The sequence below is a fragment of the Haliotis asinina genome, chromosome 5 (assembly GCF_037392515.1).
Source record: "Haliotis asinina isolate JCU_RB_2024 chromosome 5, JCU_Hal_asi_v2, whole genome shotgun sequence".
In the NCBI taxonomy this organism is placed as follows: Eukaryota; Metazoa; Mollusca; class Gastropoda; order Lepetellida; family Haliotidae; genus Haliotis; species Haliotis asinina.
In genome coordinates, this window is record NC_090284.1 from 70,724,707 (window position 1) to 70,738,550 (window position 13,844).

The 13,844-nt window shown below is 36.9% G+C and overlaps 1 protein-coding gene across 2 annotated transcripts in view; it reads left to right on the forward strand.

Annotated features, from left to right (window-relative positions):
- The window catches only part of LOC137285184 (protein CLEC16A-like), a 53,183-nt gene that overhangs the window by 15,744 nt on the left and 23,595 nt on the right, over window positions 1-13,844 (forward strand). For both annotated transcript variants that reach the window (XR_010956957.1, XM_067817425.1), the window contains exons 16-18: window positions 138-292; window positions 516-566; window positions 1,354-1,482. Coding sequence is in view for 1 of the 2 variants with exons in the window: in XM_067817425.1 (XP_067673526.1) it covers window positions 138-292; window positions 516-566; window positions 1,354-1,482 (335 nt within the window). In the remaining variant the exon portion in view is untranslated. The remainder of the gene's footprint in view (window positions 1-137; window positions 293-515; window positions 567-1,353; window positions 1,483-13,844) is intronic.

Sequence of the window (13,844 nt, forward strand, 5' to 3'; positions counted from 1 at the left end):
CCTTCATGCCTTTCCCACAACAAACTGACATGTAGTGATGTAACTGAAAATTGTGAAATCTTGTTCCAATAGCCAGTGAAATATTTCTGGTACTCCTTGGCTGTTTTGTATTGTTTCACAACTGTGTGTTCTCCCAGGTAGCAAGGTTCGACTAGCCACTCTGCAGCTGAGCATCAAGTTCCTGAAGCAGTTGGTGATACAGGAGGGCAAGTCTTTCCTCCAGGACCGCCACCTGGCGTGCATAGAGAACGCCAGGGAATGCAGCACACAGATGCTCAGGAACTTCTACAAGGTACTTAGAGAATCGTACATGAGCTGCCAGTTTATTATCCCTGTGCTTATTAAATTATATTTCTGTTTATTCTAGTCATTTGAATTACTTGTGTGCTGTAGTAGTGGTGAAAATCATGAATGGAATTCTCCATGACTGGAAAGTGCCTAAATCATTGTTTTTTTAATTTACACAGGTTTATATCTTTGTATAAATGATAATGATAATTACTTTTTTGTTACAGAGTGAGGAAATTTTCTTAGACATGTTTGAAGATGAGTACAGGGATATGATGGTAAGTATGAAACATTTGATATATCATCAACAGGATGATAAGTTGCATCAGTGTGTATGTCACTAGATAAACTGTGGCTCTTCATATTCCAATTCCAAAGCCCAGATGGAGATTCTCTGTGAGAATGTTGGTGAATGGAGAAAGATGATGTTATGTAAAAGACGTGCAAGTGTGTGGGAGTCAGACTTGTTGACTGGGTTGCTTGTGGCCATTGTATCTTCCATTTGCATGGAAGGATACTCCTGATATCAAGCCCTGGTTTGCTTTGTTTGGATTGGTGGATCATTTACAGGCTACTGTCTTGCTGGAATACTGCTGTGTTTTGTCTTCTACAACAAACTGAAAAAAGTGTTGCCTGGCAACAAGATCTGGCATCAAGTGTAAATGTACATGGATAAAGTACACATATGATAGTTCTTTCATTATTGATCTTATGTGAAAGATGTTAAAAATTATAATAGTGCATCATAGAATTTAGCAGACTGGGCCTCCTTTCACAAAGCTCTAAGGTGATCGTAATTCACCGAGGTAACCTTAGTGCAGTGTTAAAGAATGGGAGTTGAGGTTAGACTTAGTAAAGGTCGTTTTGTGAAAGGAGCCCCTGATTGTTAAATCATTGTCTGGAAGAACCCATGCAGATCAGTTAAACAGCTTGTAGTGATATGATGTCAAAACATCACTCAGTGTACTTGCCAGGCTACACCTCTCATCTCTTTACGTATTGCAAATGATGCAGCAGGTAAGGTGTTTCTTGACCCTATCTATCAGATTATGTCTTGACCTTTAGAACCGTCCCTTGAACGTGGAGTACCTGATGATGGATGCTTCCATTCTCCTGCCGCCTCTAGGCACACCACTCACTGGCATTGACTTTGACAAGAGGCTTCCGTGTGGGGAGGTGGAGAGGGCGAGAAGAGTAAGTGAACATTACAAAACAACCAAACTGACAATCAGAGATGTACACCTCCTAGCTGTTTTATTTATAACTGTACTTTATGGTTAGACTGCGTCATATATTCTTTGTTGCAAACCTTGCAATGTTTGGATGACGCTTAACCATTAGTTGTAATTCATCTATTATTACTCTGTACACTTTTACTGTAATGGATGTACCTGTATCATCAATTCCTGTTTCTATATAGCAATAACTATAGTCTCTACAGTATACAAAAACAATAGTCTGCATATTCCACAGCAACACCAAGGAACACTTCTAATTGATAGACAGCTTCTTTATTGCCATAGATGCGACATTTTGGTGTGGATCCTAACACCGTTGTCAGACAAATGATAAAAAGTTACCTCAACAATAGTTTCTGTTCTACAGCAACGGTAATCATTATACTACAGCACCAGTGGCCTCTATGTTAATGCAGTGGTAGTCTTTATGCTACAGCACCAGTGGCCTCTGTTACAGCAACGGTAGTCTTTACACTACAGCACCAGTGGCCTCTATGTTAATGCAGTGGTAATCTTTATGCTACAGCACCAGTGGCCTCTGTTACAGCAACGGTAGTCTTTATACTACAGCACCAGTGGCCTCTGTTACAGCAACGGTAGTCTTTATACTACCGCACCAGTGGCCGCTATGTTACAGCAATGGTAGTTTTTATACTACAGCACCAGTGGCCTCTGTTACAGCAACGGTAGTCTTTATACTACCGCACCAGTGGCCGCTATGTTACAGCAATGGTAGTTTTTATACTACAGCACCAGTGGCCTCTATATTAATGCAACGGTAGTCTTTATACTACAGCAACAGTAACACAAATTTCACTTGACTTGACTGATTTGTCATGATCAGCTGTCAGCCTCTTCACGCTAATCTGCAAGCAAATAGTATAACACTATAGAATGTAACTACCAAAACAAACTCCAGTCACACACAGTTGTTTACAATGATCCAGAGGGACCGCTATAATCTGTTGTTGGTCATATCCAACTGAATCTGTTCACTGATTGATCTGGCCATCAGACAGTAGAAAGGAGACAGAAATATCTTTTTGGTTTGGATTTTAAGTTTTAGTAGTTCAGCCATTTTAGTTCTATGGATTCAGTGGTTAATGTCTGACAAGTCTTTATGGATGACAAAAATACTTGGATGGATCCTGCTCACCTGATATGGATACTTTGAACAATGTTTGCAGCTGCATGTATCTGTAGGATGCTGCACACTTTAGAGTGTGATGTTACATATCAGTTCTGAGCATTTTTCATGATGAAAACAACAAGATGACAGATGCAACAACCTGAGAATGTTTAACTGCCTGCCTTGTTGCAGGATCTTATGCTTTAACCCTGATAATGCCTTGAAAGCATAGGGCTGCCTTCACAATGATCATCTGTTCCTACCTTTTACAGAAAGAGGTCTCAGCCCGGGATATGTGCTTTTTTATAGGACACTACAACCATTGATAGACTCATGCACAGCAAATGAATTTTGAGTGTGACCCGTGTTGGTTTTGTATCTCCAGACTGCAGAATAATTTATTCTAACTCTTTTTGTCCTGACTCATAGTGACACCTTGACCCACAGAGATAAGAGCTACGTAACAAGTGTGCAGATGTTGGGGACCAGCAGACGTCTGTGTTAGCATTGGTCTCAGTAGCCAATGTTTGCTTTAAAACTGACTAATGGGATTGGGTGGTAAGACTCGCTTGTGAGGTGGATGCTTGTGACTGTGGCTCATTTGTTTTGTTGAATTACCATATATGACATCAGATAGGGCAAATCTGAGTACCTGAAAAGCAGTCTGGAGAAGGGGATTGGCTTATCTTAAAGTTACTTTCATCAAACTTTTTTTTTTCTGGTGAGGAAAAAACGGGATATGCATGTCCATTTTGCTGTCAACTTCATTTCAAACCGTGAGAGGACGAGATATTTCTGTGGCAGCTGTGAATGATGTAAACTGACATTGTAAATATTAGAGGGACACACAATCTTGAAGCAATTAAAGGTCACATGCAACCAAAAAATCAAACATAATTAAAACACAATTATCACTTATTCACGACATATAATATACATTGCTGTTTGTAAAAAAACAAATAAACAAAATTATAAGCGTATAGTCGCGATTCAAAAGTGCAATATTTTGGACTTGGGCTTACTTCCCTGAAAACGAAGTCCTCGGGAGAGTAACAAGTAGACTATTTGCTTGTTTGTGTACACAACCAAGATAAGACTACTGCTCATGACCTCATGCACACTGTTTCAAGCTCCGTGAACCTATTCACTGTGCATGTGTTGTGGGCGCAGCACAGCTGTTGAAACCACTTTTAAATTTAGTAAATCATTTGAACTCCAATTTTGCAGGCTTTTTTTCATTGCGTTTTTTTCAACTTTATAGGTTGAATTGGGATTTTTTATGATTTGTTTCGGTATGTGCATACCAAAAGGTGTCAGAATCTGCAAAGTTGTGTTTTACGGTGCATGTGACCTTTGATATAAACATTATTAAGTGTCATTTTTCGTAAAGATAATAAACTAGAGATTACACACATAAGTTAAGATATGCAAAGATCATGCTCTATTATGAAAAAGTGTAACAACAGGATTAACTTCCGTGCATATTTGTTGACACTTTCTTTCTGAGTATTATGACTGAGAAGATGCATGAAGGTGGGTGGTTCAGCTTACATACGTGATAAACCATTTTGATACTGACTTAATGGGGTGTCCTTTCGTTACACAGACAGCCTTTGAACAATAACATTTACGGTTCAGTGAACAGAGAAGCTACTACCTGTTACTTACACATTACAATGGAATAGTCCAACTAATAACACAAGAAAGAAACTGAATCTATATTATTTACTTTGAAAGATATTGCTGCAATATAAAAACAGTTGATTTTCATAAACATTTGGGTTTAAATCTCTCATATAAACTTCTAAATTGATTGGGCACTAAACAAACAACACCACTTTTTCTTCAGGATTTACTGCCACCTGTACTAGGCAATCAGACAAGCTATGAGTTTAGAGACTCCAGTAATTTTAGCCAACCGTGTGCAAGACTCAACATCATCATTTATTCAATTGGCAGTTGAAGTGTGGAATAATAATTGTCATATAATATATATAGCATTAGTTGTTAGAAATTGCTGTTACATTGCGTAAATCTTATAACTACGTGAAAGAAAATAGTGAAACTATTTATTCATATGGAATAAGGAAGTAAAATGTTTCCACACAAGACTAAGATGGATGGTGAGTACATTTAAATGTGATTTATGGTGAATAAATTTGAAAAACAATTGTGCATCATTTCAATGTGGCTGTGGATGTGAGAATGTTTTTCATTAATGGGAAAGGGCTGTTGTTTTTGCCCAGTAATGACTAAAGTTTCCAATGTTTTTGCCAGTCAAAAACTCATCAACACAGAATGACAAGTATTATCAGTATTTTAAATTTAAGGGTCACATGCAATGTAAAATGCAACTTTGCAGATTCTGATCCCTTTCGGTATGCACTTACAGAAACAAATCATCAAAAAGGCCAAGTCAACCTATAAAGTTGAAAAAAAAGGATGAAGAAAAAGCCCGCAAAATCAGTGCCCAAACAATTCACTAAACTTCTCCCAGCGCTGGGGAAAAAAGTACTTTCAACAACTGTGCCCATAACACATTCGTAGTGAATAGGTTCGCGGAGCTTGAAACAGAATGCATGCCCGGAGTATGAGGTCGTGAGCAGTAGTCAAATCTTGGTTGTGTACACAAACAAGTAATTAATCTGCTCGTTACATGAAAAAACTTGTTGATGTGGTAAGCAGCCTCTGTCACAAAGAAAGCTCAATGTCTGGTTTACTGGCACCTATATATCTGCCTGCCTGTCTGCTAATGTCAATATGCAATACACTTCAATCATTGACCACATGCAATTTGAACTTAATATAAACAAAATAAATTGATTTATGACTTGTGCAGCCAAGTCCTGTCTCTGCCACAATATGTAATTAGGCAGGTGTGATACTAGCATGTAGACATGACATGTTTTTATGTCTGTGGGTTGCAAACAAACTACATCCATTTTTCTTGGATGACTGGATCTGACAAAAACTGGTGCAAACTCTTGTCAATTTTGAAGTCCTGCTTCGTACTTTGATGAATGACAGTGTCCAGCCACGCAGTAGTTAGTTCACCATCTCTACTGAGATGATTTTTGATTGGATCGAACGCAAATTCAGTGTATATGTATTTACAAAACTCAACATACAAAACCCATATACATTCTTTATGGATAACAACTTCTTCTAGTGTATGTGATTTTGTTTGACAATGGTATATGAATCCATACTAAAACGACGCATCAAGAACAATAAAAGAAGTTGTTACCCATAAAGAATCTTACTTTCTTGTGACTCGCCATACTTCTAAAATGCCCATCAAACAGATCATCTGTCTGTACACACAATGAGCTTTCTGCGTATCGGCAAATGAACCAACCAATCAGAAACCGTCATTACAATTGAGTGCAGGCCCACCCGTTATGACTGGGTTCGGTCTCCCAAGGGCTTCGTTTTGAGGAAAGTAAACCCAAGTACAAAATATTGCACTATTGAATCGCTTATAATTTTGTTTATTTGTTTTTTTAAAAGCAGCAATGGATATTATATGTCATGAGTAAGTGATAATTGTGCTGAAATTATGTTTGATTTTTTGGTTGCATGTGACATTTAAACATTATTGATTTTGAACAATTTTGTCCATACTGTTACTTTTTTGTCCATACATTAAGTTTCAGTGGAAATTTTGATTAAAGTTGACATTTTCCAGCAATGATTAAAGTTTCCAATACTGTTTACCAAATGAGAATCATGAATAAAGAATTCAAAATGTTATAAGCATTTTGAGAATAAAAAATATTTACCTTTCTTGTTTCATACTGTTAACAAAACTAAGAACATTGATGAACATCATTTGTAATGTAATGGCACATAAAAATTTATATATAGGGTCATACATAGCTTGAAATGTGGAAAATAGCAATGATTGTCAGTTTCAATCAGGTTTTTCTTTTTGTAGACATTTGTCTATGCAGTTACATAATTTGTCCATGCTGTTACCATGCATTTAGAAATCAACAAAAACCTTTTTTTTTTTTGTTTGTAAGGAAAACTGTTTAAAATATTTGTTCTAAGTAATATTAGATTCAAAACACAGTGACAAAATATGTCTTTACGATCCTTTCTTTAAAAGATTAATTCCACACTGTTACTGAAGTTGCCCTTCCTGTTACTTGTTTATATGGTAACAGTAAGGACAGTAACAATAAGGACAAATATTAGGAAATTAATCAATACTTGAAGGCTGCATTCAGATCCCTCAAAGCACGTGTTAACAGGGACTAATGAACAAGTTAGATTACATGCCAATTGATTTTTTCATGAACTTATTCTGTGTATCTGAAATTATAGTAACAGTGTGGACATTTAGTACAATCAGCTTTTTATTTACTTGAGTTCAAAATATGACGAAGTGTTCAGAGGACACAAAACATGTTACATGCCATTTTAAAGATATGAAGTGGAAGACTGAACAGAGGAAGTGGTTTTACTATCTGAGCTGGAGATGTATCATTTTTAAATTGTTTTCCTTCTGGTAACAGTAAGGACATTTTTCTGTGGGACAAGCATAAAAGGGGAAAAATCTTTAAAATAAATTTTAAAGTTTCTTATTTCAGTGTATTTTTCTCTTTATGGCTGTATAATCATTCAAGAAAACCTGCATTATTAAACATTTCCTGTTAATTCATATTTGAGAAATAATGAGAAAAATTAAAAACTAACCTTGGTACAAGCAATTTTCTGCAAAATGGCACCATGAAACATAACCTAAAAACTCAAAATATAAAAAAATAGCTAATTAATACCTATCACTGGGGTACACAAAGCTCGCTGTATAGACTACCAGTTGTCCAACTTTCATTTTTGTGGAAGCTGTGGTGGTTGAGCGGGTTAGACAGCTGACTTGTGTGCTGGTGATTATGTGCCTGACCCTGAGGGTGTGCTTTTAAATCAAGGATGGGACGCAACTGAAAACGTACCAGAATTTGTGCTTTACTAAGAAAGTCAGAACCTGAAGTGGTGCCTTTTGCTATGTACAGGATCTTGTGATTTATTATTTTCTTCCCATGGAAATGTTTTGGACCTAGTCTGAAAAGTGAGAGGTGGATTTCGTTTCCAGAGCAGACCTCAAAAACGTCTTAATATCTGTCCGTAAAACTTGGCAGATTTGTGTGGCAGATCCCAAAGTGGTGCCTTTTGGTTTTTAAAGGTTTTTATGATATATTATTTTGTTGGTTTCCATGGAAACGTTTTGGACTTAGTCTCAAAATGGAAGGGTGGGCTTCGTTCCCAGAGCATAACTCGAAAACCTTTTGATACCTTTCAACAGATCTTGGCAGATATATGAGACAGATCTCGAAATTGTGACTTTGCTGGTTACAGATATATAGCATTTATAATTTTCATGAATTCCATGGAAACATTTCAAACTTAGTCTTAAAAAAACAATGAGTAACTCTCAGATTATTTGTCTTTTCAAACATGGGAGCTTGGGGGTCATGTCATCTTCTGATGACTCTTGTGATAAAAACTTAAAATAGTTAGAAAAATAACAAAATATAGAGTTTGTTTATGATGGCCAGAAAATTACACACTTTGTGAAAATGACTGATATGATTATGACATGGTCACACATTCAGTAAAACCCATGTGTAAGGTATTGCGTCACTGAAGCAATACAGCAGGCTCTCTATTCTTATTGTATCTGTATAAAAATTATTTTTGTGTCAGACTGTCTTCAGATGGGATATTGTATCTGGTTGATGGTTTTATGAAGGCTGACACTAGTTCCATATGGATTGGCGAGGAATTATCTCGTACTGTTCGTGAGATACGAAGGAAGCTAAAACCCATAATGATGGAGGCGAGGAGGCATGATCAGAGTGCTTATCTACGTCTCGATAAACTGATCATTGACAACTCCACGTACACATGGGATCTGGATGGTGACTGTGTTATTGTTTTGAAAGATCAGCCAATCAGAGGACGGGATGTGCGCACACTTGATAACTGTGGTGACACCAGTACTGCCTACAGGTGTGGCCAGGCCCTGAGTGACACTAAAATTAACACGATCAACATGTTTTCTACCCTGTCCTGGAATGTAAACGGGTTATCAAATAAACTCAAAGATTGCGACTTTATATCTTTTGTGACAAGTTTTGATGTTTTTGGTTTTCTGGAAGTATGGGGTAGCTGTATACTGTGTGACATGCAGGAGAAATTTCCCGATTATCTGATGTACATAAATCATAGAGATTTTAACCATAGAGGAGGTGTAGCAGTCAGACTTCACCGATCTGTAGAACATGGCATACTTCAAGTGATAACCAACTTCACCGATAAAGTTTGTGTAGTTTTTGATAACACTGTGTTTAATCTACAAAACAATAGTTTGTTTTGATACGTGTTTGTTCATTCTAGTTACTCAACAGTAGCTACGGATACAAAACCTTGTCAAGGTATAGATTATTTAGAACAGTGTCTTACAGAGGTACTGTCAGAGTACACTAACTCCATGGCGATTTGAAAGCGAGGATGGGCAGCCTGCAAGATTATATCATTGATGACAATCACAAATATATTCCAAATATTGAAGATATGGACTATGTAACTGACTCTTTCAACAAATCCAGATGCACTACTGATGATGTTATCAATGCTTATGGAGAAGATTTAATTAGGTTATGTTGTATGTTTGATATACACATACTCAATGGTAGATTTCCCGGTGATCGTTCTGGGTCGTACACTTGTTTTAAGGATAATGGCGCCAGCACGGTAGATTATATACTGTGTTCCACTGACTTATTTACCAATGTTGTTGACTTTAATATTCACTCTAGAGATGATTCAGATCATTTCCCTCTCAGTGTGACATTCTCATTTCCCGATACACAAGCAAAAGTGACTGATGATGTTAGTATGAGTTGTAGTATACCTATGTTTTCATGGAGAGGTGATTGCAGGGAGAGGTTTATTGATTGTTTACGTAATCTGTTAGCTGACTTCAGTGTAGACCAGTGTGGTGAGTTGTTGAACCTGAGTATAGACTCAGTGGAAAGACTTACGAACACTCTTCAAGCTTGCGCAGCTTGTTGTGGCTTACAGGCAAAACGGCACAACACCCAACAACTCAAATCTAATTTATGGTATGAATATTTGAATGAATTCAGCCTTTCTGGTGATAAAGATAAACTAAATGAGTACTGTAAAATCAGGAATGCATACCGAAACACGTGTAGAAAAAAGAAAGTAGAATCTGATGAATATCAGATCAACAAACTTGTGAACCTATCTGCAAATAATGACAGCAAAAAGTTTTGGACTAGGGTCAGATCGTTGACGTATTCTCGTAGCCAGTCCCCCAATATAACCTGCGCACAGTGGACAGAATATTTTTAAGGATGTATGTAATGTTACTAATATTATTGCGGACAATGAGATGATCAATGATGCTGAATCGTTGTTAGATAATATCGATGGATGTCTTGACCATGATGCTTATGTTGATAATGATGCGATGACATCAACCATGATGAGATTGAAGCTGCTGTAAAATGTCTAAAGTGTGGGAAGGCTGCAGGACTAGACGGTATTAAGGCTGAGATTTCGTCTTCTATGTCTATATTTGTTACTTATCTTCAATAGAGTACATGCGTCTGGAATGTATCCATGGGAGTGTTCAAAGGATATTATTGTGCCTTTAGAAAGGTAGTGTTAATAATGTTGATAATTATAGGGATATCTCGTAAATGGATGTTCTTGGTAAATTGTTTTGTATAGTAATAAATAACTGCCTTCAGCGATTCGCAGAAGTTTACGCTAAAATTACCGAGGCACAAGCTGGGTTTCGGTAAGGTTACTCCACTACAGATAATATATTTACATTGCAATGTCTCATTCAAAAGTATCTTTCTAAAGGCGGTGGTCGTTTTTATTGTTTGTTTGTAGACTTCTGAAAGGCTTTTGATTCCATCAACAGGACACTACTTTGGTACTCACTTTTCAGGCAAGGGATAAGAGGCAACTTAATCTCAGTGCTAAGGGATAAGTATTCCAAAATATTGGTGTCAGTTCGCCATTCCCATTTGTCAATAGACCGATCCAGTCTGTCAATCAAAGCTGGTGCATGTGTCGATTTCGGCCAATCAGCAGGCCGGGTGCGCATTGTGGATTTGTCAGACTTATATCCGGGGTCAAACGAAGCCTCCAAAACGATGTGCTTGGAATTATGTTATTCACACTCGCAATATCTGTTATACATTGCTGCGATTTGATGAGTAGCTTCAACAAAACCATTTTGGTGAAGACGAAAAAAAAAATTGAAGTGTATCAAGGAATGCGATAGGTCTCACGATCAGTCCATCAGCACCATTGTCCTCGAAACCTACGCCTGCCCGAAGTTGAGAATTTGCATGAATTTCCACACTTCCGCGCATGTGCAAAACCATTACCAATTAGATGACAACAACTGGAATTTTTAGACTTTGCAAGTGTATGAACAAGGATAATTTTTGTAACTACAACCCTGTTTTTGCTTAACGTTTTAGTCAGTACTGGGCATTGATTCTGTAGATCACAAAGCTGAAACAAGATAGGCGAGAAGGCCGTGACACAATGTAAACAAATCTGACAGCGATGTGATTTCAGTTAGGGACGACCAACATGGCAAAACAGGTTACATTAAAGAACAATGTGATGGATATGGTTGCCTTTGATCTTACATATTCTTATTTGTCACACATTTTATGATGTTGTCAAGTTTCAAAAGCGCAATCTACTCTGCAGTACACTATCTTAATAGCTCAAAATATTTTACGTGTAATATTTTTTATTGAAAGGGACAGTGTAAGCAGATGCCTATCACGTATTATCCAAATATGAAGAGCAATGAGTGTCTATAAAACCATGCCTTAAATATTTCGGAATTTCCATAAAGAGATGTGGATAGATACAAAAAACCACAAGAGAAGAATAGAGACTTTCTGGAATATTGGAGGAAATCAAATAAAATTGTATTTCTTAACTAAGAGAATATCATTTGCTTTTAATTTTTGATACAACATAAATTTGTTCATGCAGGAGAGGTACATTGCTATACTTTAGGAATATTACAGTCATTAAAATTGATAGCAAGATATCTTTTAAGAATCTTGCATCCTTTTAGTAAATGTAGAAAGGTAATAGAATTAATGATAATATAATCAATTATAAATAATTATGGCTAACTGACTGACATATCAGATTCATGTGGTTTGAAAGTAGAACCAGGCATAGTTAGACAACACTACAGACATGTCATGGCAGTGCAATAACTTGGCACTAACTTAGTTCCATGGCTCCTGATTTAAGATGTTTTTAAAAAAAGTAACATATTCAGTAGTAAGATTAGTCAGACAGTCCATGAGGTACACAACTTTTGATGCCCACATGGGGTGACCAATGTTTGAGGTGTTTAAAATAAAGATACATCACTAATATGAAGGTAATTACTCGTGTTGTAACTCATATAAAAGTTATTTCAACATCCAGAGAGTTTGAAAAAAAAGACAACCGCAAATTCTACGTTTTGGCCACACCCTGGTCAGACATTATTCAGTCTTGGAACAGAATAACTTACAAAATCTCAGTTGACTATCCATGTAACTGGAATAAATATTGAAACATACATTTAACCCAGATTTGATGTAATGCTTCTTAAAAATCACCAGATTTTGAGGTTGCCAGTGTTTCATGACTGAGCCAAAGTGTTGTTTATTAAGATGGACAAATTGTTCAAGGTTTATTGACTTTTAACACATTTTGAAACAACATACTTCAGTTTCACTAGTCTCTGCTAGTATTTTAGACGAACGTGAATTGCCAGAAAGATTAATCATTTCGAAAGAAAATACGCTTCCTCCACACAGCTGCTGGCTGAGACGATTTTTCATCAACATGTAACTCATTTTACTCGCCAATTACAGTCTGTCAACTAATATATATCAAAATCAGTCTAAGTAAACTTATCCTCAGTACTTTTCGTTACTTTCCACTTCTGGTGGTGGAGTGTAATGAAACACACTGGGACTAAGTTTACTTAGACTGATCAAAAATAAAATACATATGACTTTCCTCTTTACATGTCATTCACAAACGACGGATATCAAAGTACCACAAACAGAATTCATCAAAAACGTTCTCAATCACGTACGTTTCGCATGTGGTGACACCAGTGTTATTAGTCAGAGGTTGTCTCCCCTAATGTCAAAAGCGAAGTGTGCGGGGCTTATTGGCCCGGACTGGGTCGGTCTATTGGTAGATATTTCGAATCAAGTGGCGTACGTCAGGGTTGTATTTTAAGCCCATTTCTCTTTGCGATGTTTATAACAGAATTTCAGGTCATGCTGCAGGATTCAGGCCTAAGGGGTATCTTTGTCAGATCCGATTAAGTTGACTTACTTCTGCTACTGTATGCCGATGATCTTAATTTATTTGATGATACTGTCATAGGATTGCAGAGAAAGATAAATATTTTACATAACTACTGTAGCTCTTGGGGTCTGGAGGTTAATATGGATAAGACAGAGGTTTTGGTATTTCGCAACGGTGGGTTCCTTTGTTCCTATGAAAAATGGTTTTATAATGATATTCCAATCAAAACATCAACATACTATAATTACCTTGGTATTCTATTTTCTACTCGGTTGTCCTGGACAAAGTGCACATGAACTCTAGTAGGTAAGGACAGTAAGGCACTTTTCTCTTTGAAGGTATTATTTAATAGATATCCGAACATGCCTGTAACATTAATGTTCAAATGATAGCAAAGTTAAACCAGTCTTATTATACGGTTCCGAAATTTGGGGATTTGAGGAAAGGAAATCAATCGAAATATTTCATACTTATTTCTGTAAACTTTGTTGTTGGCGTTGGAAAACATGTCTTCAGTACTGGTATTTTAGCAGAATGTGGTAGATCAAATATGTATGTGGATTACTACCAAAGGTGCATCATGTATTGGTGTACATTGTTAAGGATATCTGAGGATCGTTACCCCAAACAGTGTTATTTACTTATGAATAAATTAGATTCAGCTGGTCGAGTGACTTGGGTGACATCGGCTAATCTTTTAGATGCTCATGGGTTCGGATATGTATGGTATAGTCAGGATGTTGGCGATGTTCCCCATTTCATTTCCCTTTTTAGGAAAAGACTTCTTGATTGTG